The following is a 27242-nucleotide window of genomic DNA, read 5'->3' as shown; positions in this document are numbered from 1 at the left end:
CCAACCTGTCCATACTGTCTCTAACGGGAGGCCACAAACAAGTTTCTGAGAAAGCACCCCGTAAGCTCCCTGAGGAAAAGATGTGATTTTCCCCTGCTGATAGCCACTAAAACCTGCTCAACGATCCAATCAGATGAGATGAAAACATACAACAGGAGGTTATTATGGCAGCTGGAAAGACGCTTGTGTCCAGAACATATCTGACAAACAAATGTTTCACAGACAATAGGCAAAGTGTTTCCATTATGTCAACGTGTCTGATTCTGTGGAATTGTCTAGTTTAGCTTTTAGATTCTCTGAGGATGCTTATCTCCAACCACAGCCATCACAGCCCTCCGCCCGCCTAGCAGGTTTTAGAGTCAGATAACTATTTTGAAGCATTCTCTGATATTGTTTCAAGGTAGTTGAAAGTTATGCACTCAGGCATATGCAGATCAGCTAAAGCCAGGAAGTAGCTCGAGTGGTTTTATGAAAGTCCAGATAAAGCAAACTGTTTTATAAAACATGATTTGGCCTGAACAGGAATGGTGGATTTAATGCAGAGACTATCAGGACTTTGATCTTTTCTGTGCTGTAGTCAATTGGTCCTAATGGTATCTTCTGGCCTTAAAAATTTATGGATCACGTGAGCAGGACAAACTGTTTTATCTATACCTAAAGTTTTAAGTGATAAAATTGAATCCTTACAACTGTAATACTGTGAATCAAATGTATGTTTGGTATTTCCTCTTTCTGTCCACATTTTGGAGAGCTGCTGTTCAAAACCAGCTGAACAAATAAGGGCAATAATCGTTCAGCCCACTGTTTGTTTTGGGAACCATAGAAGGAAGGTCGTGATCAGAGAAAAAAATATGAAAGATGCAATTTTAGATTAGAAAAAACAGAAGAGATACTTTATTCTGAAACTTATAACCCTCGCAGAAATAGCTCTTGGGGATAATTTAAGCACAAAAAAACCTCTGATATGGAGTTGATGATACAAAGTATCATGAGGGAGCAGTGTCCTGTAGGAGCATAAACCTTTTATCTTGGAAATCCTGCCATGGCTAAGCAAAAACTGCCTTCCTGCAGGAGTTTACAGATTTTACATATAACAAAAGAGATAAATATCCTATGACTAGTGATGTACCCATTTACATATCACTCCAGTCATAAATAAAATTGCTTTCCTGCGCAAAAACAGCTTTATGCACATGCTTAAAAGATATGCTTATGGGGTCTGCCCCACCACTTCTGATACAGAAATTACACTGCATGAATTTGATGATTCACCGCAATGTTCCTGTAATGAGGCCATCTCCATCTGTCTAATGATTCCTGCTAGCAGGACAGACGTAATTTATGATTACCTAATTTAGATCAGAAAATGCTCTATTTACTCCGGAGGAAAAAAATAAAACTTTTAACTCTCCCACACCTGAAATTTGACGATGCCTGCCAGTCCCTCAGCCTGACACAGCCACCAGCACCTCCAGCCCTGGGCACAGGCTCAGGCTCCTCTCGGACACTCAGAGCATCACCCGGTGAGCCTTGGGGGTCCCCTGCCAGCTCAGGGACTGGATGTGTGTGTGTGTGTGTGTGTATGTAACAGGGATTTTAATTAAATGACCGATGTGACTTCAGTCATACGCAATACACTAATATAATACAGTAATTTCGACGTTTTTCCCCCAAGAAGAACCGCACTATATGCTATTTACATAAAAATGTAACAAAGCAAATAGCATCTCTGCAGGTCAGGACGGGCAGTTTAGGAGCCACCACACCAGGGTTAGCGCCTGTCCCCTGCCGGGGGGCAGCGGCGGGGCTGCAGGGGGCAGGGCGCAGCTCCGCGCCCCCCAGGTGGCTCCCCGGGGGCCGGGGCTCCTTTTCGGGCCCCTTTCAGCTGGGGACGCCCCGGCCTCGGTGCCCGCCCGGCTTTAGGCTGGCTTTGCGCCTGCGAGGCCCGGCCGGGCCGTGGATGCCGCGGCCCCCTCCTTCCCCTCGCTCCCCCCCTCCCTCCCTCCCCTGGGCCCGGCGCGGAGGCCGGGCCGGTTGCGGGGCGGCGGGGGCCCGGCGGAGGCCGGCCCGGCCCGGCCCGGCCCGGGGGCAGCGGCCCCGCCGCCGCCTCCTTCCCCCGCGGCCGCCCCCCGGTCCCCGCTCCCCCGCTCACGCTCCACGTCGTGCAGCTTGGCCCGCTCCTCCTCCAGCTTGCCCTTCAGGCTCTCCGCCTCGGTTTTCAGCGACGCCAAGGTCTCGTTCTCGTGCAGCCCCTCGGTTGCCATCTTTGCGAGGGAAGCGGGGAGGGAGACGGGGGAGAGAGAGAGGGAGGGAGGGAGGAGTTCTGTCGCCCGCCGGGCTCTCGGGGATGCTGCCGAGGCTCCCGCTGCCTCAGCAACCCGGCTCCCGGCCCCTCCCCGGCCCTGCTGCGGCACCGGCCGAGCCCCGCCGGCCGCCGGGCAGGGGGCTGAGCCCGGCCTGGCCTCCTGCCCCCGCCGGCCTCGGGCAGGTGAGAGCCGAGCCGCCGGGCATGGCCTGGCGCAGCCCCGGGGCTGCCTCGGCCCAGCAGCACACGGCGAGAGGCTGGGGCTGCTGCCTGCACAACCTGTGCGGGCCTGAAGTTCGCAGCCCCTGCGGAAGGAGGAGGAGAAAAAACAAAAGAAAACAAAAAACAAAACCCTAACCGGTCACCTCAGCAGCATTTTAAAATGCCAGGCTGGGAGGACAGATCCTGCCAAGGCTTTGCAAAGCCCAGCTCGGCTCCGTCGTTCCCTTACAGCCCTGGGAGCAGGGGGCACTAGGAGACTTGGTCACAAGGTGCCGGCAGGCTGGATGGAGCCATGGGAACCCCTCTCCTTATTAGGCTTCAAATTCCTCATTTTTACCCTTGTCCCACCTTAAACGAACCCCCTCTTTATCCTGCACACAGATATGCAGACTTGGGCCTTCCCAGCCACTGAAAAGGACCAATTTCCGAAACACCAAAGGCAGCAAAAAACAGCTCCCTGTCCCAGCAGCTTCTGCTTGCGGGCAGAGAGCGAACGTGTGCGATGTGCACAGAGAGGCTCACGTTTCCAGAGAAAGAACAGCAGCAAACAACCTTGCAACTTTTTGTTCCCTGGGAGTTCCTTGAAAACGTCCTCTTCTTTCTTCACAAATTGTCCTTGATCTCCACTGAATAACTTTGCTCATATTGACTCTCATTGTCTCCCTTTAGCCAGAAAATAGACAATCAAATGGCTGTTGTTCAACCTGGAGATGTTCCAAGATTAGAAAGGCAGATAAGAAAATAAGTGTTTGCAGCTGTTGTTTAGACTCTGGGCACATCCTGGACACAGTACAGCCTTAGAGAAAGTAAGTCCTTTCCCACACAGGCTTAGCAGCAGTGTCACTGTTTGACCGGGACGCATGGGCAGACCTGTTGAGCTCTTCACTGTAAATCTGCGGGCTGAAGTCAGGCCTTTGTCTGGCTTTATGCTCAAGGTCTGTTTTACAGGAGCTGGGCCACTTATCTGAAGAGTCAAATACAGTGAACGCATTTCCAGTCTTCCCCCTGTCCACAGAAGCTGGTGCGGGAACCCTACCAGTCTGATGGCCATGTAGGCAACTCTGGACTTACTTTAATCCAGTTACATTCAGTGTCACAAAAGAAAAAGGAGGCAGTATAATCTGTGGAGTTCACATACTACTGGATATGCTTTCATTAGAAATAAAAACACAACTTACCAGCAATCGCCTAAAAACCCTATGATAGTAAATGCCTTGTTAACACAATATTAGAATTTACTATGTTTAACCTGAAATGGCAGTTCAATCCGCAGCAGTGGACAAAATATAGGTCCTCTTAGTTTGTGCTCTGATTTCAGATGAGTTTCAAAACACATCAGCACAGGCCAAAAGGCTGTGAAAACATCCTGTTCTGTGGACTATGTGGAAAAGAGTAGTAAGTAACTGAACTCTGTAATGTTATGATCCATTAATTGTGCAGTAGTGACTGGTACATGAAAGTGTTTGTTGCTGTCACTTTGTACTGATCACCAGCATTCCCTAGAAAGCCGATCACTTACAAACTGGCTGCTATGTCCTCAGAGGCAGTGAGCTTCCATGTTGCCCAGAACAAGGACAGCTTTGTTTGAAGACAGATTTTGACTCTGACTTTTCCCTATGGGTCAAAGGCATGATGACGCTTGGCTTCAAATATTTTGAGGCTATTTTGAGGTAACCATTCTGAAAGTAGTCTGTTTTCTATAAAATGTTACTCTGTGGAGCTGCTAGAGAGGAATTCAATCACCAAGAATTGTGGCAAGAACAGTCATTACCACAATAGCAAACCTACCTTCCACGTGTGGCAAATGCACCGCATTGTGGTGATAGGAATACATGCGAGAAAGCTGGTACTGTTCCATGGTGTGGAAAATGGAAGGTCTGACTGTGTCACACATTGTTGACTATCTCAAAGGGTAGGTATTTAAAAAAAAATATATATATATATATATTATATATCATTCTTACTAACTCATCAACTGATCTTTCTTTAAGTTGTAAACTAATGTACTAATACTTTTTTTTGAGAAGACTAAAAAGCAAGCACATTGAATTTCTATTGATTAGCACCAATTCCAAAATGGACAAAACACCACAGGAAAAAGATATTTTATCTCAAAAGGCAACTAAGGGAAGTAGGATGATCTCAACATTGGGAATCAGCAATTCCAAACTGCTGTCCCTCAACAGATACTGTTTGGAGGAAAATCAAAAAGACTGGTGATGAAAATGCATTTGTGCAGCTGAGTGCAATCTGCATCTGAAATTAAAAGATGTGCAAATCAGGATGCTGCAAAAGGCTTAGCTGATTGCACACCACGTTATGCACAATCATACACAAACACCTGCACAAGAGTGGCTAGGACATATTGTGCATTTTGATTTAAACCAAAGCATCTCCACAGATCTGAAAAATCAGTTACAAAAAGTAAAGGATACTACTTTCCTATCTATATGCATTCCATTACTACTGCAAAGAGCTCTCTGTGTTCCAGTTAGCTGTTTTAAAATCTCTTCTACAAAATAAATATGAAGAAGCAAGCTGAAGTCAGATCAACCAGAAAGCCCAAGATCTTACTGCAGCGCTGATACAAAGCCTAACAGGATGTTAGGTACTGAGGCAATTCTTTTTGAAGTCTCAGTCTGCTTCCACTTAGCAGCTGTTTCTTTGGGTAGGAGTCTAACTTCTATAGTGCAAATAATAAGGAGAAAGTTGTAGGAACTATAAGTAACAAACAGCCAGTTTCCTGAAACTTCAGTGTGCATTTAGCAAGTCATGCAAAAATTTACTAGATAAATTGCTATTTATAGGCTGCTGGCCAAGAAGGACCTGAACAAAGCAGCGGTTTCAAAGTCAGGGGAAGCAAGTAAATAGGGAAGGGACCGTCTTTTGTCTTATATTCATTACATCTAAATTTCCTCCTAAACAATGTGACGTGATTATGCTGTGTCAGTCAGTGAACTGTACACGTTGCACCATCTATAATCACCAAATCAGTTCTCTTATCTGTCTGTCTTATAATGTTTTCTAAACACCGTTAGTTAAACCTTTTAGTATTCCTGCAGAGATAATTTAATCTGACATTTAAATACAACAACCAACTGAACACCATTCAAGTTACAGTACTGATCAATTCTGGGGAAGAAGCAGTGAAGGAAGTCTTCTCCAAAAGATATTACACAATGGTTCAGGAAGATGAAGTAGAGTAACTCCAAGCTGGAGTATAATCAGGACAACGACATTCCTCACTTTGCAAAAGCAGTTTTGGAGACCAGCTCTTCAGTGACCACATAGGTACCCTAGCTTTGTATCTCATCTATAAAAATCCTGTGACTGTGCCAGGACAGTGCTTCCTGCTAGGAGAGTGGGTTGTCACCTCACCAGTAATTCCTGAAGATTTCAATGCCTCCAACATCGTTCCTTCTTCATGCAGGTATTATGACAGGACCTGCTGGTCTGGCTAGCACGTTGGCTCATCTCCCCCATTACCACCTTCTGGTACACACACATGGTGACAGAAGAGCCTCCACGATTCTTTTCTCACTTTATCCTCATTGTAACTACTTCCAGCTCTGACAGATCCCCCAGCGAAGTACTGCACATAGCATATGAGAACACCTGGTTATGAGGACAGCATTCCAGCTCTGTCTCAGTGAAGCTGAAACAGATCAGATGAACTTCAGCTCCCCTCACCTCTGCTGAGTCAGTCCATTGCAATAGTTCTGTCTCTTTTGGAAGTTCTGTTAAAGGTAATGGGCAACACTCAAGATTACAGGCTGAGCAGACTTGCACCCATATACCTCAGAGCAGAGTTTAGACAGGCATGTAATATTTGCTTAGCTAAGGAATGCAGTGCCCTAGGGTAAAAATCTCATGGCCACTTTCCAATCAAGAATCAAAAAACATATCCTTGAACCCGGGGGCCATGTCTGTTCCAGGCTCAAGGAATAACATCAGGTGTCTGCAGAGGTGTTTATTTGGATTAGAAGTAGCTGGCCTTCAGGCCTAGCAATGCTTATTTGCTGTCCAGAAAAAATCCAACAGAACAGACCATTAATATACCAACTCCTATTTTTGCAGGCTTTTCACATTCCAGCTGATAAAATCAGTAACATACCATTTCCACACATAGAGAGCAGTAGCTGAGCTGTTCTGATTTGATGTAAACAGCCCTAAGGGGCTTCTCTTTGGAGCACTTGTCACACGGACCGAATACAACTGCTAAAAAGGTCTGGTCACACATCTTTGCAGTATGAGCGAGCTGAAAGAGAGAAGAAAAAGAGTGTGTTCCAGTCCAGTGCAAAGTTTCCTGCTTCTGCTCTGGTAGCTAATGCAGCTTAGGCTGTATATAGACATCTACAGACTAGATAATCTGTGACTAATCTCTCAGGCTTCATGGACTGTCACTACATGCAAGACAGTTGTACGATCTGCAGATTATATTTTTATGAAGAAAAATACAAAGTAAAATATGTATTTTGTTATAATGTGCACTGATTGCACATAGATTAATGACAACGTGGATTTTTAATTTTCATTTAATTAATGCCAGTAGAAAGTAACTAGAAATACATAGCAGCTGATCAGTGCAGATTTCTCACAAACCAATATTTATTTTTTCACTCTATTATTAAATATTCAATATTACATATTATTTTTAAAGCTGAAAGATGGCCTAGGATTCAGTCAGCAGTTTCAAAAATATTATGATCAATGTGCTGCTTGAGCAGAAAGTGATGCTTCAGCACACTGAAAGCTGGGTTATTATGAGCCCCCTTTTTGTTCTCAAACCAGGTTTCTTTAGGATCAAAGCAGTATCAGCAATAGAGAATGAGACACTGTGAGATTCAGAATAACAAACAACAATACCATCATAATGCCATTTTTCTCCTTATATTTTTCATAGGGAAAATGTAGTATTTCCCATTCTCTCAATGCAAGCTTTTAACAGTCTCTAGAAGTTTAACAGTTTTTCACATAAACATGAATAATGAGTTTATGAGTTAGAAGAAGCTATTGCAAAGGAGATTTTAAATGGAGCAAAATAAATTGAACGAACTATGCAGATTTCAGGATTTGGCTGGATATTATGTAAAAAAATCAAAGTTTATTCCATGCACCTCCATTTTGCTGCTTATTCTTAGATTTTTCCACGGACAACTTGAAAAATGAGATGATAAACCTGGAAATCTTGTCCTTCCAAGTTAATAGGAGTTTCTTCTGTTGTCTAAAGGAGTTGCATAACTTCACCCCAACATATGTGAGAAGAAATCTGCCCTAACATGAACTACATCAAATTTGCATGGAGCTTTCAGCCAGCTATACGCAGTCAACAGGGTTTATAACCCATTTACTGAAAAGCAACAAATATGCCCTAACATTTTTAATGCATTCTTTCGCAAACAGTGAGCCCGAGACACCAAGCCACTACCTTTTCAATGAGCTTCCCTGTACCAGTCTATCTAATAGCTTTAAAGTGTCTATAGCAGCAGGGCTCAACTGTGCTAGATTCTTAAATCGATATTTAACAACTGAATAAATTCTTATTCAGAGATTCTTAGAATTCAAGATTCCCACTGAGGGCAACTCAGGTGGCAGATTTATGTACTTGATATGGAGTCTCAAGACATTAGCCCAACAAGACTTTGGGAGGAAGACTTTCACTTCATAAGAAGTGTAAAATGAAAATATCACAGAAAAAATGTCATCTTAGTTAAAATATCATTATTACACCTAGAGACTTTAGACAATGATCTATTAAGCTTTGAATAAATACCTTGGGCAGAATTAATTTTAGATAAAGCAAGAGAATTCACTGGAGTAACACACAGGGTGAATTATGCCTGATATCAGTACTTTACTTTAGATGAGATTACGACATACAAATCTCACTGCAAGAGAAGCCAGCAAAACTTCCAAATACTTAAAAGTGGTATTATACATGAGATATTTTATATCTTTTTAAAATATGATACAAAACCATCATTGTTACAAAGAGCTTAACCTCAAAAGGTCTAAAAAGATTTCTTCCCATGCTGTAGCCTGAATTTTTAAACATACCAGGTTTTTAAAAAGATACAGTGGAAGTATAAAAATGGCAGCATGCTGAAACAATAACAAATATGCCAGTTGTAGGGTAATTCTGCACAATTAATCTTGTTGGTAAATATACAAAATTGCCTACCTTTTCAAACAACAATAACCCAGCGTTTCTCAAGACGAGTAAATAAGCCGTATGCAACTGCTAATGTAGGACGGCAACCTCTCTATTATTAAGGCTACTTAAAGGGTATTTAAAGCTCAGCCTCTCTAAGTTGCATCACCTCAGGTCAGTTATGTACTGATGATTATAGTTTAGAGGCTTTATTTTAACTGCCCTCTTAGAATACAGAGCAAAGAATGTACAGTGTTAGGCAAAATAGACCTTGCCTGTTCATTTCATATTGCAGCAATTTTTGGATGTTTCCAAATATTAAGCATACTACTGGGAAGGTGGCTGACTACTGCTTTTTCCACCTATTAAATTGACATTCTGACAAACGACAGTGACAATGTTAAATCTACTTCATAAAGAAAATTCTAAGTCTAATACAAGTAGTGGCCATGCTTGTTCTTCCTTGGATATACTTTCATTGTTCACCCATTTTAAGACAGTAACTTCGACATCAGCAACATTAAAAGTTTCTGCTTTATTGGATTCTTTAGCTCCAGGGATATTTATGAAATCATGTCTGAAAAACTTGAAAAGTGCTGAAGTCACATCTGCTGTGACTCCACTGAAGTCAATGAATCGTGCCATTAGATGTTTGCATTCAATAGTCAAGACAATGTAATGCAATGTGAGAAGAAAAAAAAAAGGAAATTAGATTTCAGTCCAACACAGGTTTGGGTAGAAGAAAACTTTTTTTTTTTTTTTTAAACCCAAATACTATGGAAACACAGGAGGGAGAGGGATCACCTATGCTGTTGAGTCCAGCTGCCAGAAGCTGCAGGAGTCACATGCCTAAACCCTCTCCATAAGCAATTTTGGTGCTTTCCCACTGCAGTAAGGATCATCTTGTACTTTTCCATTTGAATGCAATAGCTTTCTCCTTTACTATCATTCTGGGAAAGTCAACCTCAGTAATGTCTCTTTCAGGTATCTGCCCTTCATCACTAATACTGCTCCTTACATTTTGAAGAATTATAAAAACAGAGAAAGATTTGTATCTACATATTGTTTAAAGGCATTAACGTCATCAGAAGTACAGTAAGTTTCTGGCAGAATTCTGATTATTTTAAACTTTCTTTTAAAATATATTTTGTTCTTCGCATGCACAGCGCTAACAGCATATTTCACACAAACCTCTCAAAATAATTTAGAACCAAATTATCAAGAAATTTTTGTCATACAGACGTACATACCTTCTGATACTTCCGTGGGATGTAGATTTAAGAACGGATTGTGATTTTACTCATACCGTACCAGGTAACATATGTGCAGCTCCAGTAACTGTAAAAAAGGCTATACACAATTTATAGCAACTAGACTTGCTTGCTTTAAAATATTTACAGAAATTCACAGGGAGCCAGCAACAGCATAACCATTCGGATAGGAATATACACAATGTGTATATATAAATAAAATATATTCATATGTATTTTCAAGCAATTATTCTCTGAAAATATAATTATTCCATCACTCGAAACACTACAGATTGATTTAAAAGCTACCTTTTATTTAACAGATAAGAATACTAATGTACCTATACATCTGTGACGTTTTGTACAGCTTTTATTGCTATTGAACAAAATACAAAAAAATTCCTTCATATATTTTTCATATATCTCTGTGGATAGTACTATGAATATGTCACTGTTCACAGTAAATACCAAGGATGGGAAATAGCAAAAAACAGTCCTTCTTTATATTTACAGATTTTAAACACTATGTAATAATAATAATAATAAAATTGATCCTTCCTGTAACGTTTAAATTAACTATAACAATTAGAAATTAGATGTATTTCAAAGCTTTAGCATTCAATTTTCATAATTATATCTAATAACCTAGCTAGAAAGCTAGCATAATTTACTGATGAATTTCTAATGACTGTCATGATTGTAGTAAGGTGAATGCTGGTTCTCCAGTTGTTCTAACATAGTCTAGTATTAAATAAAGCTGTTATTCTTTGCATTCTGCCTGCAGGAAGAAGGCTGAACAATGCAAAAAGAGGACTACTTCTAAGGATCCTGCAATTTAAATGAAATATATTTAATTTCAATGCCAGAAATTAAGCTTGGTTTATCAGTAAGACCAGATCACAATAGCTGCATTCACTCCTACTCAATGTCAGAATTGAGGGAGGGAAACAAGCAAAAAAGAATGGGAAAAAATGTGTACATGTGTGCATACTCAGCATATGTTCTGAAAGACACTGCATTAGAGATAGACCCAAAACAGGAGATGAACTCTTTTTTTTTTTTTTTTTTTTTTTTTTTTTTTAATAATGTTGTAATTTAAACATGGATCAGAACAGGAATTTTATGTCTGACTTTTCTACGCTAATGACTGATATGAAAATGCAGACATGTCATTGCAGAGAACAAAACTAAAATCTGCCTTCAAAAAAAAAAAAAAAGCACCCAAATTCCCCCCCGGCTAAAGAGCTGTCTGGTGTGCCTGAACAGTAATGTAAGCATTCAGCCTGAGTGAACCAAGCCAGCATGCCTACAAAAGACAATATATGTTTATTACAACAGCAATTCTCTTAGACTGGTTCAATGTAGTTATTTGTATCAATAAAATAAAATAAAAATTGTGGGAGGACCTTCCATTCCATCTTTCTATAGTTTCCTTGTGAACTATTAGGAGAGACTTATTTCATGGAATGAATAAAGGCCTAAAAAGCATAAAAGGCTGAAAGATACTGTAAAACAGATCCAGAATATCAAGACAATGAATAGAATTACCTTGGAAAAAAATCTCTTGTTACAGAAAGCAAAGGCAAGGAAAACTGTAAAGTAACAACATTAATCCCATGGTAGTTTTCCCCTATGACTCATGCTTTAGAGTTACTGATAAAGACCCAATGCAATCTTGTCTCCTGTGGTGTAAGAAACTGCTGTCAGCTTTATGTCCAGCTGATAACATCATCATTATAGGACTATAATGAAGAATGAAGTACAGTGAGAAAACAGAAAGAAATCACAAGCTTAAATTGTTCCTACTTTTTAAGTCTTGACTTTAGAACAAGGTTTTAACAGCTTAATTCACTGCAAGCTACCGTGCCATCCACCAGCTGGAGAAATGAACCATGAAAGTCTGTCTGTCTTTATTTAGTCTCTGAGAAAATACCAGTGCATTAGTTTTATTACACCCTTGTGAGAAAGCCAAGTTTGAAACTGCTGGGGACTTGTATCATTTCCAAGGCATGTGGAGAGGGAGTGAAAGGAAACGTCACTTGAAATAGATATTTGGTATCGAGCATCAACTGTGGAACGTCCTCACGATTGTTTAGCATAGCCTGCAATCATACCAGAAAGGGTAAGAAAATACTGTATTACAAATAAAACCCAAAACATTAACATTGTTTACTTATCATTGCACATTTCCGTTTCAGATAAGATAAAGGAGACTTCTCTTGATCAACTCCAAATGTGTAGAAGATGAGCAACTTAATCATAATTTGACATAAGGGTCAAGTATAAATATGTAGCATCAAAACCAGTGTGTATGAAGTATTTTTTAACTTGAATTTGAAAGGGAGTAGTTGTAGCTCTTACCTGTACTTTACGAACAAATGATGGAGCCACTCTTTTCTCAAAATCATCTATTGGAGTGTATGAGTTGAGGATCTTAACTATCTGCTCAAATTACAAAAGACTATTTTAGTACGTCACAAGAAGTGAGCAGAGGAAAAGAAGAATTAAATACCATCTTTATTGGTATTTAATTGAAGTTTCAGTAGGAATTTTACAATAATTTTGACTGATAACCTAATAATTTATTACATAGATGATGACTGCTATGAATCATTTCCAAGAATGTCAGCAGCATCAAGAAGATGTAGAGAAAGCTGAACTGATTAAAGGAAACAACAAAAAAAGCCTCTGACAAAATAAAACAAAAATTCACTGTGGAATAAAAAATGAGATGGAACAAGGCAGACAGATATTCCTCACAGAAGCAGTTAAAATGCTAATGATCAGGAATGTGGGGTTAAAAAATCCAATATAACACGTGGTGACACAGAATGATGAGGAATACTACTTTTATCAAATGAAAGGCCAATAGCTCTTTGCAACAAATTATTTTAGATAGGCAAGATTCTGCAGTCAGTATCAGAATAAAACAAATGGTTCATTACCTGCACAGTAGAAAGAGATGTGCAGTGTTCACATATTTCTTTGGCATCATCATCTGTGATCTTTTTGACCTGAAGGAGCCATGCTGCTTGAGCTAGAGGCTCTAAAGTTTCTTTGGCATTACTGCTTTGAAGATTCTTTTCTTTAAGCCATTCTTCCAAATAGCTGATATTACATCTGTGTTAAACCATGAACAGACAACAGAAACATCAGGTTCCTTCTAACAATCAAGCTATATTAAAGACTTCTAAAATCTTTGTTTCTCTAATGCAATATTAATATTCATATTCATTCAGTTTAAGTTAAAAAACAAAGAACAAAACATACCTGTAGATCATAAAAATCAGACAATTTACAGCCTGCTGATCTTTAATTTTAATCCCCTGTATATATATATAAATATATATATATAAAAATTTATTTTTTATTATTTTTAAAGGTTGGACAATAGAAAGCAAATTATTAGTTTAGCCATTTGTTACAGAAAAATACCAATACATACTGGCATTGGCAAATATGTTATAGCACTATATGTCTTTAAAATAGTGATTTACAGCTGAGCTTATACAGATTAGAACAATCTTTGCACATTACAAATCAGAGTTATAACTGAAGACCTAAAGCTTTCTTTATTAACTTCTAAGAATCCTTAATGTCTCTGTCTCAGTGCTTTTCTCACTGCAGAGCATGAAAAAATCAAGTTTGCTTTTGTCTATTTGCCAGACAGGGGACACTACCTGTTTTGAATTAAAAATACTATTCATCATCATGAGCCCACAAGCATAGGAAGAAAACTGAACACAGGACCAACTTTGAGCTCTAGACTGTCATTTTCTGTCTTTTCCTACCTGGAAATCAATATTTTCCTACATGGAAATCAACATTTCCATGGACAGCATGATTTGTATTGTTTTAGGTTGAGAAAGCTTAGCTTAAAAGGCAAAGATCTATTTTTTAAAAAGAGTTTAAAAAACAAAAAACAAAACATAACCAAAAACCAGTTGACTACTTCCAGCAGAATGGTCACAGAATAACTAATGACTTAATAATAAAGAACTAGGTTACATTAAAATGTTAAAAATTCATTCTCAATCAACTGCTTGCTGAAAGTTTACTGGCTTTACCTTATCTGCATTCCTTTTCTACAAGAGCACATGTCCTTGCGGAGGAAGAGACTATTGAGGGTAACAGCTCCAATCAGAAAGAAAAGCTGCTTCACTGCTTGCTTTAGGAGCTCAGAGTCCAAGCCATTCTGGCACATAGTACTATAAAAATAGCTGAGTTGTTGCAGGATAGAGGTCATTGTGTAGGTATCTGTGTCATCTATACTAGAAGAACGTTTACGGAACCCTGTAGGTTTCAAGCCAGAAATTCCTTGGAGACTTTCATATTCCAGCATGCCTGGTACTGAAATACAATAAAAAACAACTGGTAAGACTAACACTAGTAAGGCTCCTTTCCATTACGTTAACTTAGTTCTTCAACTACATATAACTTTAAGATATTTTAAAATTTAAATGATAGAAGAAAAATAAAATACTGACAAAGGATTCTGGAGCACAAAAATTTTGAAAACCCTATTCTTTCTGCAGAAGGCTGGTCTGTTTCAAAGCATTATACCATACAGGGAAACTGTTCAGAGGAAAAAGTCTCTCCAAGCCCTGTGGGGATGTAACAGTGGCATTTATATGTGCAGAAACACACATGCAGGTACACACGTATAAATGAAAGAAAGAAGTCTGTCCCATCCCTTCCCTCCACATGTAATCTTTATTCATGTACTTAACAAACTAGATTTAACTGTGTTTGGAGTTTTGCTGTCTTACCGATCATGGGTTGAATGTTGTTCTCCATTACAATAATGAATTGGTGATATATACGAATGGCCAAATCACTAAGAATTTGTCTATATTCTGACAGATCAAAATGCTTCAAACAGTTCTTATTCTGACGTGGGGTGTTAGACTTCATAAATTCCTACAATTAAGTTGTAGATATAATTATCAGAAATCACATAACATTATAAACTGGTATTATATTCCAATGTATATATTAGAGTAATCCATTCTGTCTCTGGCCAAAATGGTCTCAGAATGAGTGAAAGCGACTGCTAATTGCAATGGATGCATCTAGCTCTGGGCTCCTTGCACTTATTATTCCATTTAATGCTCATGCTTACTCTGTTCAAAAGCATACTAACGCCAAAGGAAAGGCATGCCTAGATTTCATTGGACTTTGCAGCAATTCCTTGATCACATAAACAGAAATCAAACTATTTAATTAAAAACAAACAAACAAACAACAAAAAACAGTTGTTTAAATTCTGCTTGCAAAATGCTTAAAAATGATAATTAATAATGTATGTTTTATTGCTGCAAAGGGATCTAATTTTTGGACTTTTCATAAGAAAAATTCTGTTTCAAAAAAATCTAGGCTGAATCCTAATTTGTGTGAAGTCTTGAGTGTTCACTACAAACATAGATCAACACACAAAATTCTGGATTCAGACCACTCCCTACTGTTGAGATTACATGACATAAGATTGTTATTTATTGCATTTAAATGTTTTAAATTCTTCATTGCTCTTTAGATTTTATCGATGTAGCCACAAGAGGGAGTACTGTTGTTCAGATAGTACACAGTTACTGTGATTCCAAGGCTTTATGGCACCTGTTGGCTTTAATCCTGATGTGCCTGTGCAATTTTGCTTCAGTCTATGTAAGTTGCAATTTAAAACAATTTTGAACCACGGGATAAAATTTAACTTAAACAAGCAAGTTAAATACAGGGACAAAAAAGGAGTATTATATTGCTCCTTTCCTGAGAATTTCTTCAGTTAGCTCATAATGGTAGCAGCAAGGGTTTGAAGTGGTCACAATTATAAAGCAACTAAACCCTTTTATATATATATGCAGCTGGACATCTGAAATCCAGCTCACATTAAATTCATGTATAGAGTTCCATTTACATAACAGTTTCCGTGTTAGGAAATTAACTGACTTTAGCACTTTTATGTTTTTTGGGGAATCACTTGATCAGGTAATTCTATACTGTCTTATTATTTGTGTAAGATATATCACCACTGCAAAGCAATACAAATATTGCAATATTATAAATATCAAAATATCCTGAGGGAACAGTGATGACCTGGTGAATAACTATCTATTGATTATCTCTGTTTATTTTGCTTACTGAATTAAAGTCTGACAGAAGTAAAGTAATGAAATGATTTGATGAAATCACTCTTACCTCTTCCCCACTGTATTGCTTCAAACAGTTAAGAAAATAGTACGTATTGGAAAGCCAAAAGGACAACATCTCAAAATCTTCTGAATTTTCCTGAAAATGACAGAGCAAACTTATAATGGCACTGTCTTACTAAGTTAGCTTAATTTCAAAGATGAAACTTAAGACTACTACAGAGTTGGCACAATAGCACACATCTAAGGCAGAAGTAACATAACAGCGTCTGTAACATGCTAACTGTACGAATCTTTTTTTTTTTTAGGTTAACATATATACAGAAAAAAAGACCCCTCTTGTATTTGTTAAACATTAGTTAATTCTTATATGAGAGGCGCTAAATACATTAGTCTTAAGTAGTTTTACACATTTCTATGTGTAGTGAGATGGTGTACTGGAGGCCTTCCTGCAAAAGTGTGAACAATGCCTGTATATAGAAATGAAACTGAATTACATATAAACACAATCCTAACTACACATTTTATTTTTGTTAGCCTAATATGCACAAGCATTTTCTTATGGATAAAATGTTGTATAATTTTTTGTGTGTGCGTGTGAACCAACCACAGGCATTCTTTACATAACAAATTCAACTGCATAAGCCATGGTCCATTCCCACCTGTGTTACCAAGCATGCCTGGTGTTTTACTACATTCTAAATCCACAATAAAGCATTCACATAGCTGAATTTGTAATGTAGGTGAGATAACAGATGAATGATTCTTATATATATCTTGGTTTTGTAAACTGGCTGGCAAAGTAACCTTAATCATTCAGGTACTAATGCTGAAGTACCAAATAACATGCCAAGAAAACGTTACTCTAGTAGAACAGAAGTACAAAACCCTCTGATTTTAAAAATAATAATAATAATAAAAAACCAAACAACAACAACAAACAAACAAACAAAAAAACAAAAAACCTGTCTACTGACAAATACACTAACCTTCATTTCTGTCCATCCAACTTTTACCTGTGCTGAAAGCACAGTTGCACTTAAAACCTAATTAGCTACTCATTTTTTTGATGTAAAATACTTTAAATGGTTTTGCCAACAACCTTTTCAGATAAAGGTAATCTCTGTTAGTACATGTTACTGTGTTACAGCGTTCAGCACAGTGGAACCTTACCTGGAGACTTTATATGCATACTACTACTAACAGGAAAAAAAGAGTGTCACTAATAATAATTATTCATTATAGAAATACTAGCAAATGAAAGTGTCAGCATTTCTCAGGTACTGTGCATGCATCTCATAAACCTTACATAAAAATCAAAAAGTACAATACAGCCAAACACAATTCCTACCTTAACAACTTGTTTGATACCATCAATGGTTACATTTATGAAAGATTTCAGCATGTCAGCATCATTCAGATAATCTGCATACCTCACACACATGAATAGGATGTGAGCTGGAAGGCCAGGTATCATATTAACTACAACTCCACGTGGCTTTAAATCTGCATAGAGGAGAGTGATCAGGATAATTATATAAAAATAAAAAGATTTAAAGTGTCATTCTGAAAAAGACAAGCTCAAATGCATGGAAACATTGTTGAGTTTACTATTAACTGCAAACTAATGCAAAAATCTGGTTTGTCACTAAGAGTGATATTGTGAAGTAACTCAGAAAAAGGGCAGAATTCCCCTACAAGAGAAATATGAAAGTAAAGTTCCCTTTAGTGAAAGGAACGATACAGAAAAGACAGATGAGATTAATACATCACACGTGGATATATGCCCAATGACTTACAAAAGTTAGTAGATCACAGAATGGCTGGGGTTGGAATGGACCTTAAAGATCAGAATGATGACTAGGATGGATAGGAATAAATTACTTCCTGTATGACTAGAACGTAAACTCAAGTCCCTAGATTGCTCCTGAGATTTACAGCTTTATAAATGAACAGATACTAAGGAAGATGATAGTCAGAATAATTTAAAAGTCAGACACGATTGCAAAACAGATGAAGCTCTTTGTATTTGAAATGACTGGCAGTAGAAAAAGAGCAATGTAGCATCCCCAAGTGGTTATAGTAGTAAGAGAGAGGGATAAAGCCAACTTTGAACATAAATGAGAACATCTTGTAGTTTTTGTTGTATTTTTCTACATTGACAATCACTGACTACTGATAAAATGTTACTTAAGTGAAGTGTTACTATAATACCAAGGATCAGATTCTGAACAATCCTTTCTTCATCCTCTTTTTTGTACTCCATCATTCCAATGTACTCTTTGGACAAAGTTGGCACGTGAACTTCATTGACTGTCAAACATAAAGCACTGTTAACTGCAGATAAATGACTCAGTCATCATTCATATATTAGAACAAACTACTGGAGAAAAGCAGTTTCTCTTTAATAGAGTACAGGCTCTGTTCACATTAATGTTTTTAGCTTACAGTTCCAAGCATTGAATTAAGTAATATTTATATTATTCATGTGAATAGTTTCACTGGATTCAGTGGAATTACTTACATGAATAAGGCAATTAAATAGAAGTGGCACACCTCTACATTAGTTACTTCTGCATCCATTTGAAGTACATTCTACAGCGAAGAATTACTTGCTATGTAAGAATTTTGTACAAACTAACTTCGTATCAGTAACTACCTGCCATCTGAAGACCTATGTCAGGAGAAACTCATCTGATGCAAAACTAACATTCTATTCTCAGAGACAGCTTATGTGAGGATATGTATTAACTTTTATTGGCAGAACCTGATGCCTCTGAATTAAACTTTATCATATACTCTAGGTCTCATATGTGCCTATTATTTAGCTGGGAAAAAAATACAGGAAGGAGCTTTTATAAAATTTCTGTTGATGGTTACCTGGCACTTTTTCCTGAGGTTTTAAATTTCTAACTCCACCCCAAAACCCTACTTTTTTTTTTTTTTTTTTCAGTTTTGTAAATCTACCTCCTCTACAACACACACTGAACTTCCAAAGCTACTACTAATAATAATCACACAATATTTTACCTTTTTCAATAGTCTTGGTAAGAGTTTTGATCTGATCTTCCAATTTTTTAATTATTCTATCTTTCATGTCTAGTTTTTCTTCAAGATCCTGTAATAATCAAAGTCAGTGAGTTCAGAGAAATCACAATAAAGAAATGCTTTCTACTGCTACATGCTATTGCCACAATTAAAACCATTTCAATGTATTTTTACTTATATTCAGTGGAAGAAAAATGAAACTTCTCTATCTTTTTTCTCCCCAATGAACTGAGAAAACATGCTGCCCATACTATACAATCATGATTTCTTTCTTTTTATCTTGCATTTCAGGTACAGTTTCTTAATGAGGATTTCATTTCCTCACCATGTTTTCCACAGTAAGTCGAGTTGTTTCTTGCTTTATCTTGCTTTTTACTTCATCATGGATTTCATCTTGCTTCAAACCGTTGCTCAGACCTTCGATTTCTTGGGTTATGACATTCAATCTCTCTTTGGCTTTTATGTTTATTTCATTCTGTGCCTCATTTTTTCTAGAAACAGACAGGAAGCTTTGTCTTTTACTGTTCTTCTGTTAAAGCACAGTCATATCATATTTGCCCATTACCTATGAGCTGTATTCAAGGCTGCAAGGTGAATCTTATTTTGGATGTGTACTTCAATTTTACGTGATTGTTACGCCCAGACTATAGCACTTACATATATTAAAATATTAAAGAAAAAAAAAAAAAAAAGGAAACAGATCTATTTACCTCCTTAGTGTTATGTCCCCTTCTGGCTCATGATGCAGCTGATTAGACATCTCTTACAACACAAGAAAACAAGATCACATTTACTTACTGTTCTGTACTTGTATTTAGTAAAATCTTTTCTTATACTCATTTTTTTTTTTGTAACAAAATTGAATATCATCACATAATGCAGAGAAATATTTAAAAATTCTACACAGAAGATTATATGTGATATGGAATTTTGACATAACTAACTTCTTACAGTTGACAGTCAAACAAATTGTAAATTTTTAAAAAATAAGTTGCCAAGGAAGACATTACACTTAGAGACACAGAATCCACAGCAACTTATGCTCTCCTAAATAGAGAAGTACTTTCAAACAAGCAAATTTAACACGAACATTTCCCCATCTCCTACTCTGACTTTTTCAACACCCTCTGAATATCTCCTCATGGAGTACAACTTAAGTTCCAAATCATCTTTCCTTCTTGACTGTTTCCAAAGAGCATACTTTGTTTCATATATTCTTAGCCCTGCTGAATACACTTGCATACATCCAAACCACAGAACTAAATGACAAAAAAGTTCAAAAATGAAAGAAGTGCACATATTTGCATGTATTTTTGTTTAACAACAGAGCTATAAACTATACAGCACTTCTTTCATGGTGTTTTTTTACATTGTACTGGCAGTTAAGTAAGTAATCAGGCAATGAAGTAATGCTGCTTCAGCTTTTACACATTCAAGCCTAGGAAATTCATTATGTACCTCTCAACTATAAAACCGATGACCACAATGGTATTTTACCTTTCAACTTTATAGTCTGTTCTTGAAGACGGTTTTCAAGATCTAATTTTTGATTTTCAAGTTCAGAAACTTGCTGTTTGAGATCTGGAATCACCTTTTAGAGAAAAAGGACACTTGCATATCTCAGCATGTTCATTTTGAAACATCTGTAATGTTACCTATGACATCAGAAGACCTTCAACTGCAAATAGGTAAAGACTGGGAAGACACTGTGGGAAAGTACTTGCCTGAATTACATAACTTTTCTGGAGGCATCTGCTGCCAGACACTCTTTAAAAATTAGGGAGCTAACAAATATTTGGACTGACCCAATACTACTATTCTTATATTCTGTAGTTTAAAAGAAATTAGACAATTAACTTTCCTAGCTTGGTTAACTTTGGAAAAAGATCAGTACGTTGTCATTTTTAAGAAATAATGTTATTAGTTACTTTTTGTTGTGTTTTCAATTTTATGAAGTTTGTTTTGAAAATATTTCTAGAGCTATACTTCACTTAGCAGAAAAAATGATACAGTACATATGGTCTTCTAGTATGATAGCACTTGATGTTAGATAGGTTTTTACACAGTACTAATAACCAGTTAAAATTTTTTAAGTCCTGCCTGCAATGTATTAGCGACGTTATATGGTTAGCTGCCCCCTGGTGGAGAGTACCTCAAAACTGCATAATCTAGACCCTCAGGCATCTGTTTTTTAATTGACAACCAAATCACAGAACTTTTCAAGCTGAGAGACAGAGACAGCTTTAAAGAGGCTTCAGATCAAAAGATGCTAGTTTCTGCCCTTTGACTACAGGGGGAGAAAAACTAAATTCTAAATTTGAACGCCTCAAGTATAATACAAATCTGAAGCTGGTTGTGGGTTGCCAAAGTCAGAGTTTGTAAAACAGTATTTTGCCAATCTGTGATTAAAATAACATAATCAGGTTTATGTAAAAAAAAAAAGGGGGGGGGGGGGGGGGGTTAGAGAAAAAGGTCTCTGTGAGGCTGCCCCAACAAGCTGTACACTTAGACAATAACTTTAGCTGCATTCTAACATGTTATCCTTGCATGCAGGGAAAAAGCCTGTATGGATGTGCAATCTTAGATGGCCACAACTGTTTGAACCTTGTGAATCAAGGACATGACTTCAAGATTTTGAGGACTCTGTGACACAAACTCTTTTGGGTTGAACTACTAAGTAACAGTAAGATACTTTGGCTTTGCTACACTTACCATGTTTTCTGAAGTTAGCCTGCTAACTTCAAGACGAATACCATCATTTATGTCATTTTCCTCTCGAAATAATTTTTGTAGATGATTAATATCTTGGCTAAGATGTTCAACTTTGAAATTCAAACCTTCGATCTCCTTTTCATAGATTTCTTTCTGAGACTGGAAGTGACTTTCTAATACTCTATTAAAAAAAAAATAAATTGCTGATGTGGTAATGACCTCAACGCAACGGGTTAAGTTTCATACAAAGTGAAAAAAGTGTTCTACATGCAGATATGTCATTGAATTACCTGGGCATTAAAAGAATTTGAAGGTATGTGTGATACCTCTAAGGAAACATTTCCCAGACTGAAAACATGCACACATTTCACTGACTTAGTGAATTAGTTAAAAGTGAGTTAAAGCTACTCAGTCAATCATATAACATAGTGTTGGTTAATTTATTAAACAGGTGTTCAGAATCACACTGCCAAATCAATTACTCACTTATCTGTTTATCTTCTAGATCACAGCTTGGAGTTATGAAAAACATTGAAGAACTGGACTAACCTCGTAGCTTTTTTCAAGCCCTCATAAGCAAACCACAATTCTCCATCCTCATTTAAGTGTTCCAAATCCTCTGTAGACAGTCTAGAATACAAGGCAGTATTGTTAGTGTGCAGGTAAACAAAATGCATTCCTTATATATATACATATATATATACTTTTATTTTTTTAAAAAGAGACCTCAGAACAAAATTACCTGCTTCTTACATCTTCAAAATCGTAACTTTCCAGAAGCTGTTTTGTAACTTCCGACATCTTTTCTGGAAAAAAAAAAAAAAAGTTTATCATATGAATAATTTCCTTCTCATATTTCCAATTAAGTTACCATTATAAAAATCAAACCAATTTCTTCCAGAATCTGTAAGGTTCTTTCCTGGTACTAAGCAAATATTTACTACCAGAATATGAGGTATATGAGTGTACCAAGGTACACTATTAATATTGTTTTTTGTTTGTTTTTTTTTTTTTTAAAAACACATCAAACTTTCACTGTAAAGTTCCATCTTTCTGTTCTAGATCTAGACAACTGCTGCAGTTATACAGATTGTCTTCTTGTGCTAGCCTACTACATTAAATGCTGCAGATACAGGTTTGCCCTATAAGACACATTCTTAGTATTGTACAAAGTGCACAACAGCAGTGCTCTTATTAGGTACCTTTTCTCAAAGAGACCCCAGTTCAGCAAGTTATTTAAGCGTATCAGACAGTTATGAGACCTGAGGCTAACAACAGGCTGAATGAAGGCCAAATAACGTATATTTCCATATTCTTGGGTCACTATGAGATTCTTTTAAAATTCTAAGTAAAGTTTAAACTACATTATTAATTTTTAAACAAAAAGAAGAAAAATTTGAAATCAGTTTCTTGGTACTCAATGATTACTTCATAAAACTCACATGGTTTTTGTTTTACCCCATGCAAGTAGAGCTGTGAATTGAATTAAATCACTCTGGAACGAGAAAGATTTTTTTTTTTAAATTATTATTATTTTTTCAATCCTATCAAACAAAGAAAAAAAAATTTAAACTGGCTTGGTTCACATCATGCTTGGGAAGTTCCCTGAATTATCTAATGTGTAGCTTACCCCTCATTTCCCGCTTCTGTGATTGGGCCTGCTTTTCAACATCCAATTTTTGTGTCTGCAGCAGTTCAATTTCCTTTTGCAACTCAGGTATTTTCTTAATCAGACACGAATTACAGAATGAGACAGAAAGTGAATGACAAGGGCTAAGTTTCAGTTAATTCATAAAGATAATTATTAATACGAACAAGTTCATATGCTAGAAGGCTTAAAATGTGTTGTTTAAAGCGTCCGTTTCTTAGCAGAACAGAAAGGAAGAAAAAAGCTCCACACATTAAAATCCATATTCATGCACAATTAGTCATACTCTTGAAAACATGCATTTCTTTTTGTGAGCAATAATTTCTATTGAGTACTACACGAAAATGATACAACATAGTTATTTATAAAATTCATCTTATTAATGTTCTTGAGGACAAACAATGAAAATAATCTATAAATAAAACATCCACATTGTCTACTTGCTTTATCCTGAAAAGACTCCAAAATTCATTGCGTCATACTTTACCTGCGTTTGTTTTGTAAGTTGCCCTACTTCTATTTTCAGGCCATCCTGAATGATAATTTCTTGCTGAATTTGTTGCTGTAGCTGAGATTTTTCTTCTTTGAGAACCTTAATTTCTCCCTTGAGCAATTCAATCTCCTTTTCATAATCATGTTTCTGATTTTGGATTTTTTTCTCAAGTATCCTAAACAAGACAATGAAAAGATGTTTTTCTTTTCCTGAACTTAGAAGTGAAAGAGGGGACTGTGTTTTTCTTTTAATTTGAAGGGCATATTTCAGTCAAGAAAGCTTAAATGAACTGTAATTGCTTGAAAATGCTACCCTACATCCTTAGAATGAACCTACAAAATGAATGATAATGAGATAAGAATGTCCCTGTATTTCCCTACATCCTATTCAGGTATTGGGACTGTATTCAAGACAGAACCGAACTTTTCCACTTAAAGGCTAATTCTCTAACTCTTTGCCTACATAAACAACTCTCTGCTACATTTACATAGGCACACTGAAGAAGGACATAGCAGCAGAAAGCCCCATGTCCTTCTCACTAACACAATGGAAGAACCTTGGCATTTTCTACTGGCACCTGCTGGAATGGACTGGCTTCCAACATGATACTGTTAATGGGGAAAGCAGAACCCCCCCCAAAAAAGTTCTCTTATTATACTCTGAAGTCTTTTGTAACTAATATCAGACTGAACTGAAGCAGAACACAGCTTCCAAGCCTCAGAAACAGATTCAGTGCACTCTTCAAATTTCAGAGGACAGCATTTCTTTGGTACCTGTGGTTCTCTGTCATATATTGGTAAAGAGCTATTGTAAAACTCTTCCATAAAAACAGTAATATTTTTTTGATCTGAGAATGTCATACCACATTGCTAAAAATATGTTTAAACCTGCAAAGAGTATAGCAAAGGGGAAAAAAGTTTTTCCCCTATATTTTTAACCTAAAAAATTTAAAATTCCTGCCTTTCCTTCACATTGAATCTTTCAGTTCTGTTGTTTAACAATTACTTCACAGGAAATCTGACTGGTATGACCATCAGCTGCCTTGCTAAATGTCTGAATACTGAGGATATCCAAAAACACCATCATTATCAAGGGCTCCTTTTAATTTTTGAAGATACATGAAAAGACAGGAAACTGCAAAAACAAGAAGTCTTAAGTCTTCAGTATAATTTTCTGCATGTGACTGACCCACAATCATGTGCTCTTCTTCAACTAAGTACATAAAGAACTTCAGTACTAGCATTACTGTTCAAGAATACTAACAGATTCGTAAGTGATGTGATTATATTTAAAGCAGGAAAAAGAAAGGCAGAGAAAGAAAAAAATGGATGTTTCAAAAAAATTGAGTTCAGATTCCATACATTCTCTGACTTTCTTCTTTTTGTATATCATCGAAGAGTTGCTTCGTGAGGGCATCCATTTTCTCTGTCAAAAAATATTGCAGTATTTCAAAGACCTTCAGGCAATTAAGTGTATTTATTAAAACAGTGTTATCAAAATGAGAAGTTTTTTTTTTGTTTTGTTTTAATAAGCAATCTTTAATATATTTTAAACTATTTTTATACAGAAATTATCTAAAATGTCAAGAATTATAACAGTAAACTTGATAAATAATGCTACAGAACAGTTCTGAAGCACCAAAATTTTATTCCTCTAAAGTTTACTTAATATCATGTGTTGCTTGAATCCTTCAAAGCTAAATTCTTAAAAACATTATATTAAAGGAATAAAGGACAAAGAGACACTTTAAAGGAATGCACATGCTATCTCTAAGATAGGAATTGCAGTAAGAGCAGAGCTTTTGCTACTCAAAGAACAAATTTCATTTAATTATTATACTAAAAGCATTTGCCCTACACATTCTAAAGTAGCTTCAAATAAGAGAAGATTAGAGCCAACTTTCAATTTTCTGTAAATTCAGAATTTTTATATATATACATATATATACACATTTACATTTGCTGTAAAACTGACTTTACAACTTTCACCTGCTCCTTTAAAACTCCTGTTAATTATTGTACCTTTCATTTCCTCAGTTTTTTCTTGGAGCTTTATTTCTAAGGTCTCTTTCTGTTCTCGTAATTCTTTATTCTGATTTTCAAGTTTGAAGATTTTCTGTACACACAAAAAATAAGCAAAAGATACAATTAAGAAGTATACACAAACTTCATCCTTCCTCATCACCCCACAAAAACTGAACTTACTTAGCAACACTCAGAATCATGCATTTGATAAATCCAGCAATGAAAAATTTTTCAACTAAAATATAAGCACCAAAAAAAGTAAGGAAAATGTACCTGTTCACTGTCCTCTTTATATTTTTTCCCTTTCTCCTCATATGTTCTCTTTTGAGCAGTTAACTTTTCAAGCTCTAATTCAAGTTTCTGAATTGTATCCAAGTCATTCATATGAGTTGAAGCCAGATTGGTCAATCGTTCCAACAAGCCATGATTTTCTCTACTCTACATTGAGCAAGACAGGTAAAATAAAACAAAAGAAATCACACTTGAAACTGTTTAATAGCATTGTCTCTTAGTATATTCCCCTAAAAAATTACTGTCAGAAATCAGCTCTATACTTCAATAATCAAACTTATTTTTGTGTAGAACTCTTCATGGCTGAAGAGAATTACTTTCAAGCAACTCGTTGGCAGTACAATCTATGCTTTGCTGCTCCTCAGCTGTGGAAGATGCATCTGACCTATTTCTGCTCATGATTCCAGGTCAGTTGTGATTATTTCAAAAACAGATTGTTTCCACCAACTAGGTTAAAGCTACTATCTTAAAGATAATTGGACTGGTATGACTCAAAAATAAGCTATGAAAGGAACATAATACAGGATTCCCCAAAGTTATTAAATATATTGATCCAGAGCAGTTATTAGATCATAATATTTAATGATAACTACAAGATTATAATGAAAAATAATATATGATATTATTAGATAATAAGGGATTATATCCCTTACAATATTCCCACTGTATTTCCATGTCTTGTAAAGAAAACTATGGGTATCATAATTCACAGAAGTCTCTAGTTAACAAATAGATATGACAAAAAGACAGTACAAATCATAAACTGACTGGTGTTCCTCACCTGTTCTTCTATCTTTTTCTGCAGTCGCTGAACTCTGTATGAAAGCTGGATATTTGATACAAACCGCCGAATATTCTGAAATCTGCGCCTGGCAAGCCATGCACGGGCATATTTCTGAAGGATCACAGCCTTGTGTTCTTCAAGCATCTTTAAAAGAAAACATTTACATATGTC

The 27242-nt window shown here is 36.7% G+C and overlaps 2 protein-coding genes and 1 long non-coding RNA gene across 16 annotated transcripts in view; 1 reads left to right on the top strand and 2 right to left on the bottom strand.

Annotated features, from left to right (window-relative positions):
• Positions 1-9454, bottom strand: part of GNB5 (G protein subunit beta 5) — a 28263-nt gene extending 18809 nt beyond the window's left edge. Inside the window, exons 1-2 of one of the 2 annotated variants that reach the window (XM_068695694.1) lie at positions 6642-9454; positions 2153-2264 (exon numbers count right to left, since the gene is read on the bottom strand). In XM_068695694.1, coding sequence (XP_068551795.1) covers positions 2153-2264; positions 6642-6767 — 238 coding nt within the window. In that variant the 5' untranslated portion in view covers positions 6768-9454. Of the gene's footprint in view, positions 1-2152; positions 2604-6641 lie in introns of those variants that run through there. The other variant, XM_068695693.1, reaches the window with a different exon arrangement.
• On the top strand, positions 1800-27229 carry LOC137862986 (uncharacterized). 11 transcript variants are annotated; one of them, XR_011100606.1, is made up of 10 exons: positions 1800-2232; positions 2909-4439; positions 9663-9773; positions 10713-12050; positions 19411-20807; positions 21673-21802; positions 22337-22493; positions 26329-26452; positions 26579-26694; positions 27093-27229. It is a non-coding gene; the product is annotated as an uncharacterized lncRNA (long non-coding RNA). The 11 variants fall into 11 exon arrangements; XR_011100609.1 differs by having other exon boundaries at positions 2909-6273; positions 19411-19457; XR_011100607.1 differs by having other exon boundaries at positions 1801-2232; positions 19411-19457; positions 26373-26452.
• Positions 10222-27242, bottom strand: part of MYO5C (myosin VC) — a 34946-nt gene continuing 17925 nt past the window's right edge. The window contains exons 21-41 of one of the 3 annotated variants that reach the window (XM_068695685.1): positions 27069-27215; positions 26270-26434; positions 25994-26087; positions 25334-25397; positions 23967-24147; positions 23462-23555; positions 22574-22637; positions 22381-22461; positions 21832-22012; positions 20617-20710; positions 19830-19881; positions 19445-19610; positions 19102-19189; positions 18286-18384; positions 17423-17577; positions 16121-16210; positions 14698-14848; positions 13996-14278; positions 12874-13048; positions 12290-12370; positions 10222-12030 (exon numbers count right to left, since the gene is read on the bottom strand). In XM_068695685.1, the coding sequence (XP_068551786.1) occupies positions 11878-12030; positions 12290-12370; positions 12874-13048; positions 13996-14278; positions 14698-14848; positions 16121-16210; positions 17423-17577; positions 18286-18384; positions 19102-19189; positions 19445-19610; positions 19830-19881; positions 20617-20710; positions 21832-22012; positions 22381-22461; positions 22574-22637; positions 23462-23555; positions 23967-24147; positions 25334-25397; positions 25994-26087; positions 26270-26434; positions 27069-27215 (2658 nt within the window). In that variant the 3' untranslated portion in view covers positions 10222-11877. Of the gene's footprint in view, positions 12031-12289; positions 12371-12873; positions 13049-13995; positions 14279-14697; positions 14849-16120; positions 16211-17422; positions 17578-18285; positions 18385-19101; positions 19190-19444; positions 19611-19829; positions 19882-20616; positions 20711-21831; positions 22013-22380; positions 22462-22573; positions 22638-23461; positions 23556-23966; positions 24148-25333; positions 25398-25993; positions 26088-26269; positions 26435-27068; positions 27216-27242 lie in introns of those variants that run through there. The other 2 variants (XM_068695687.1, XM_068695688.1) reach the window with 2 other exon arrangements.

This window comes from Anas acuta, chromosome 12, assembly GCF_963932015.1.
Source record: "Anas acuta chromosome 12, bAnaAcu1.1, whole genome shotgun sequence".
NCBI classification, from domain to species: Eukaryota; Metazoa; Chordata; class Aves; order Anseriformes; family Anatidae; genus Anas; species Anas acuta.
This window is presented reverse-complemented; position numbering and strand designations above follow the sequence as displayed.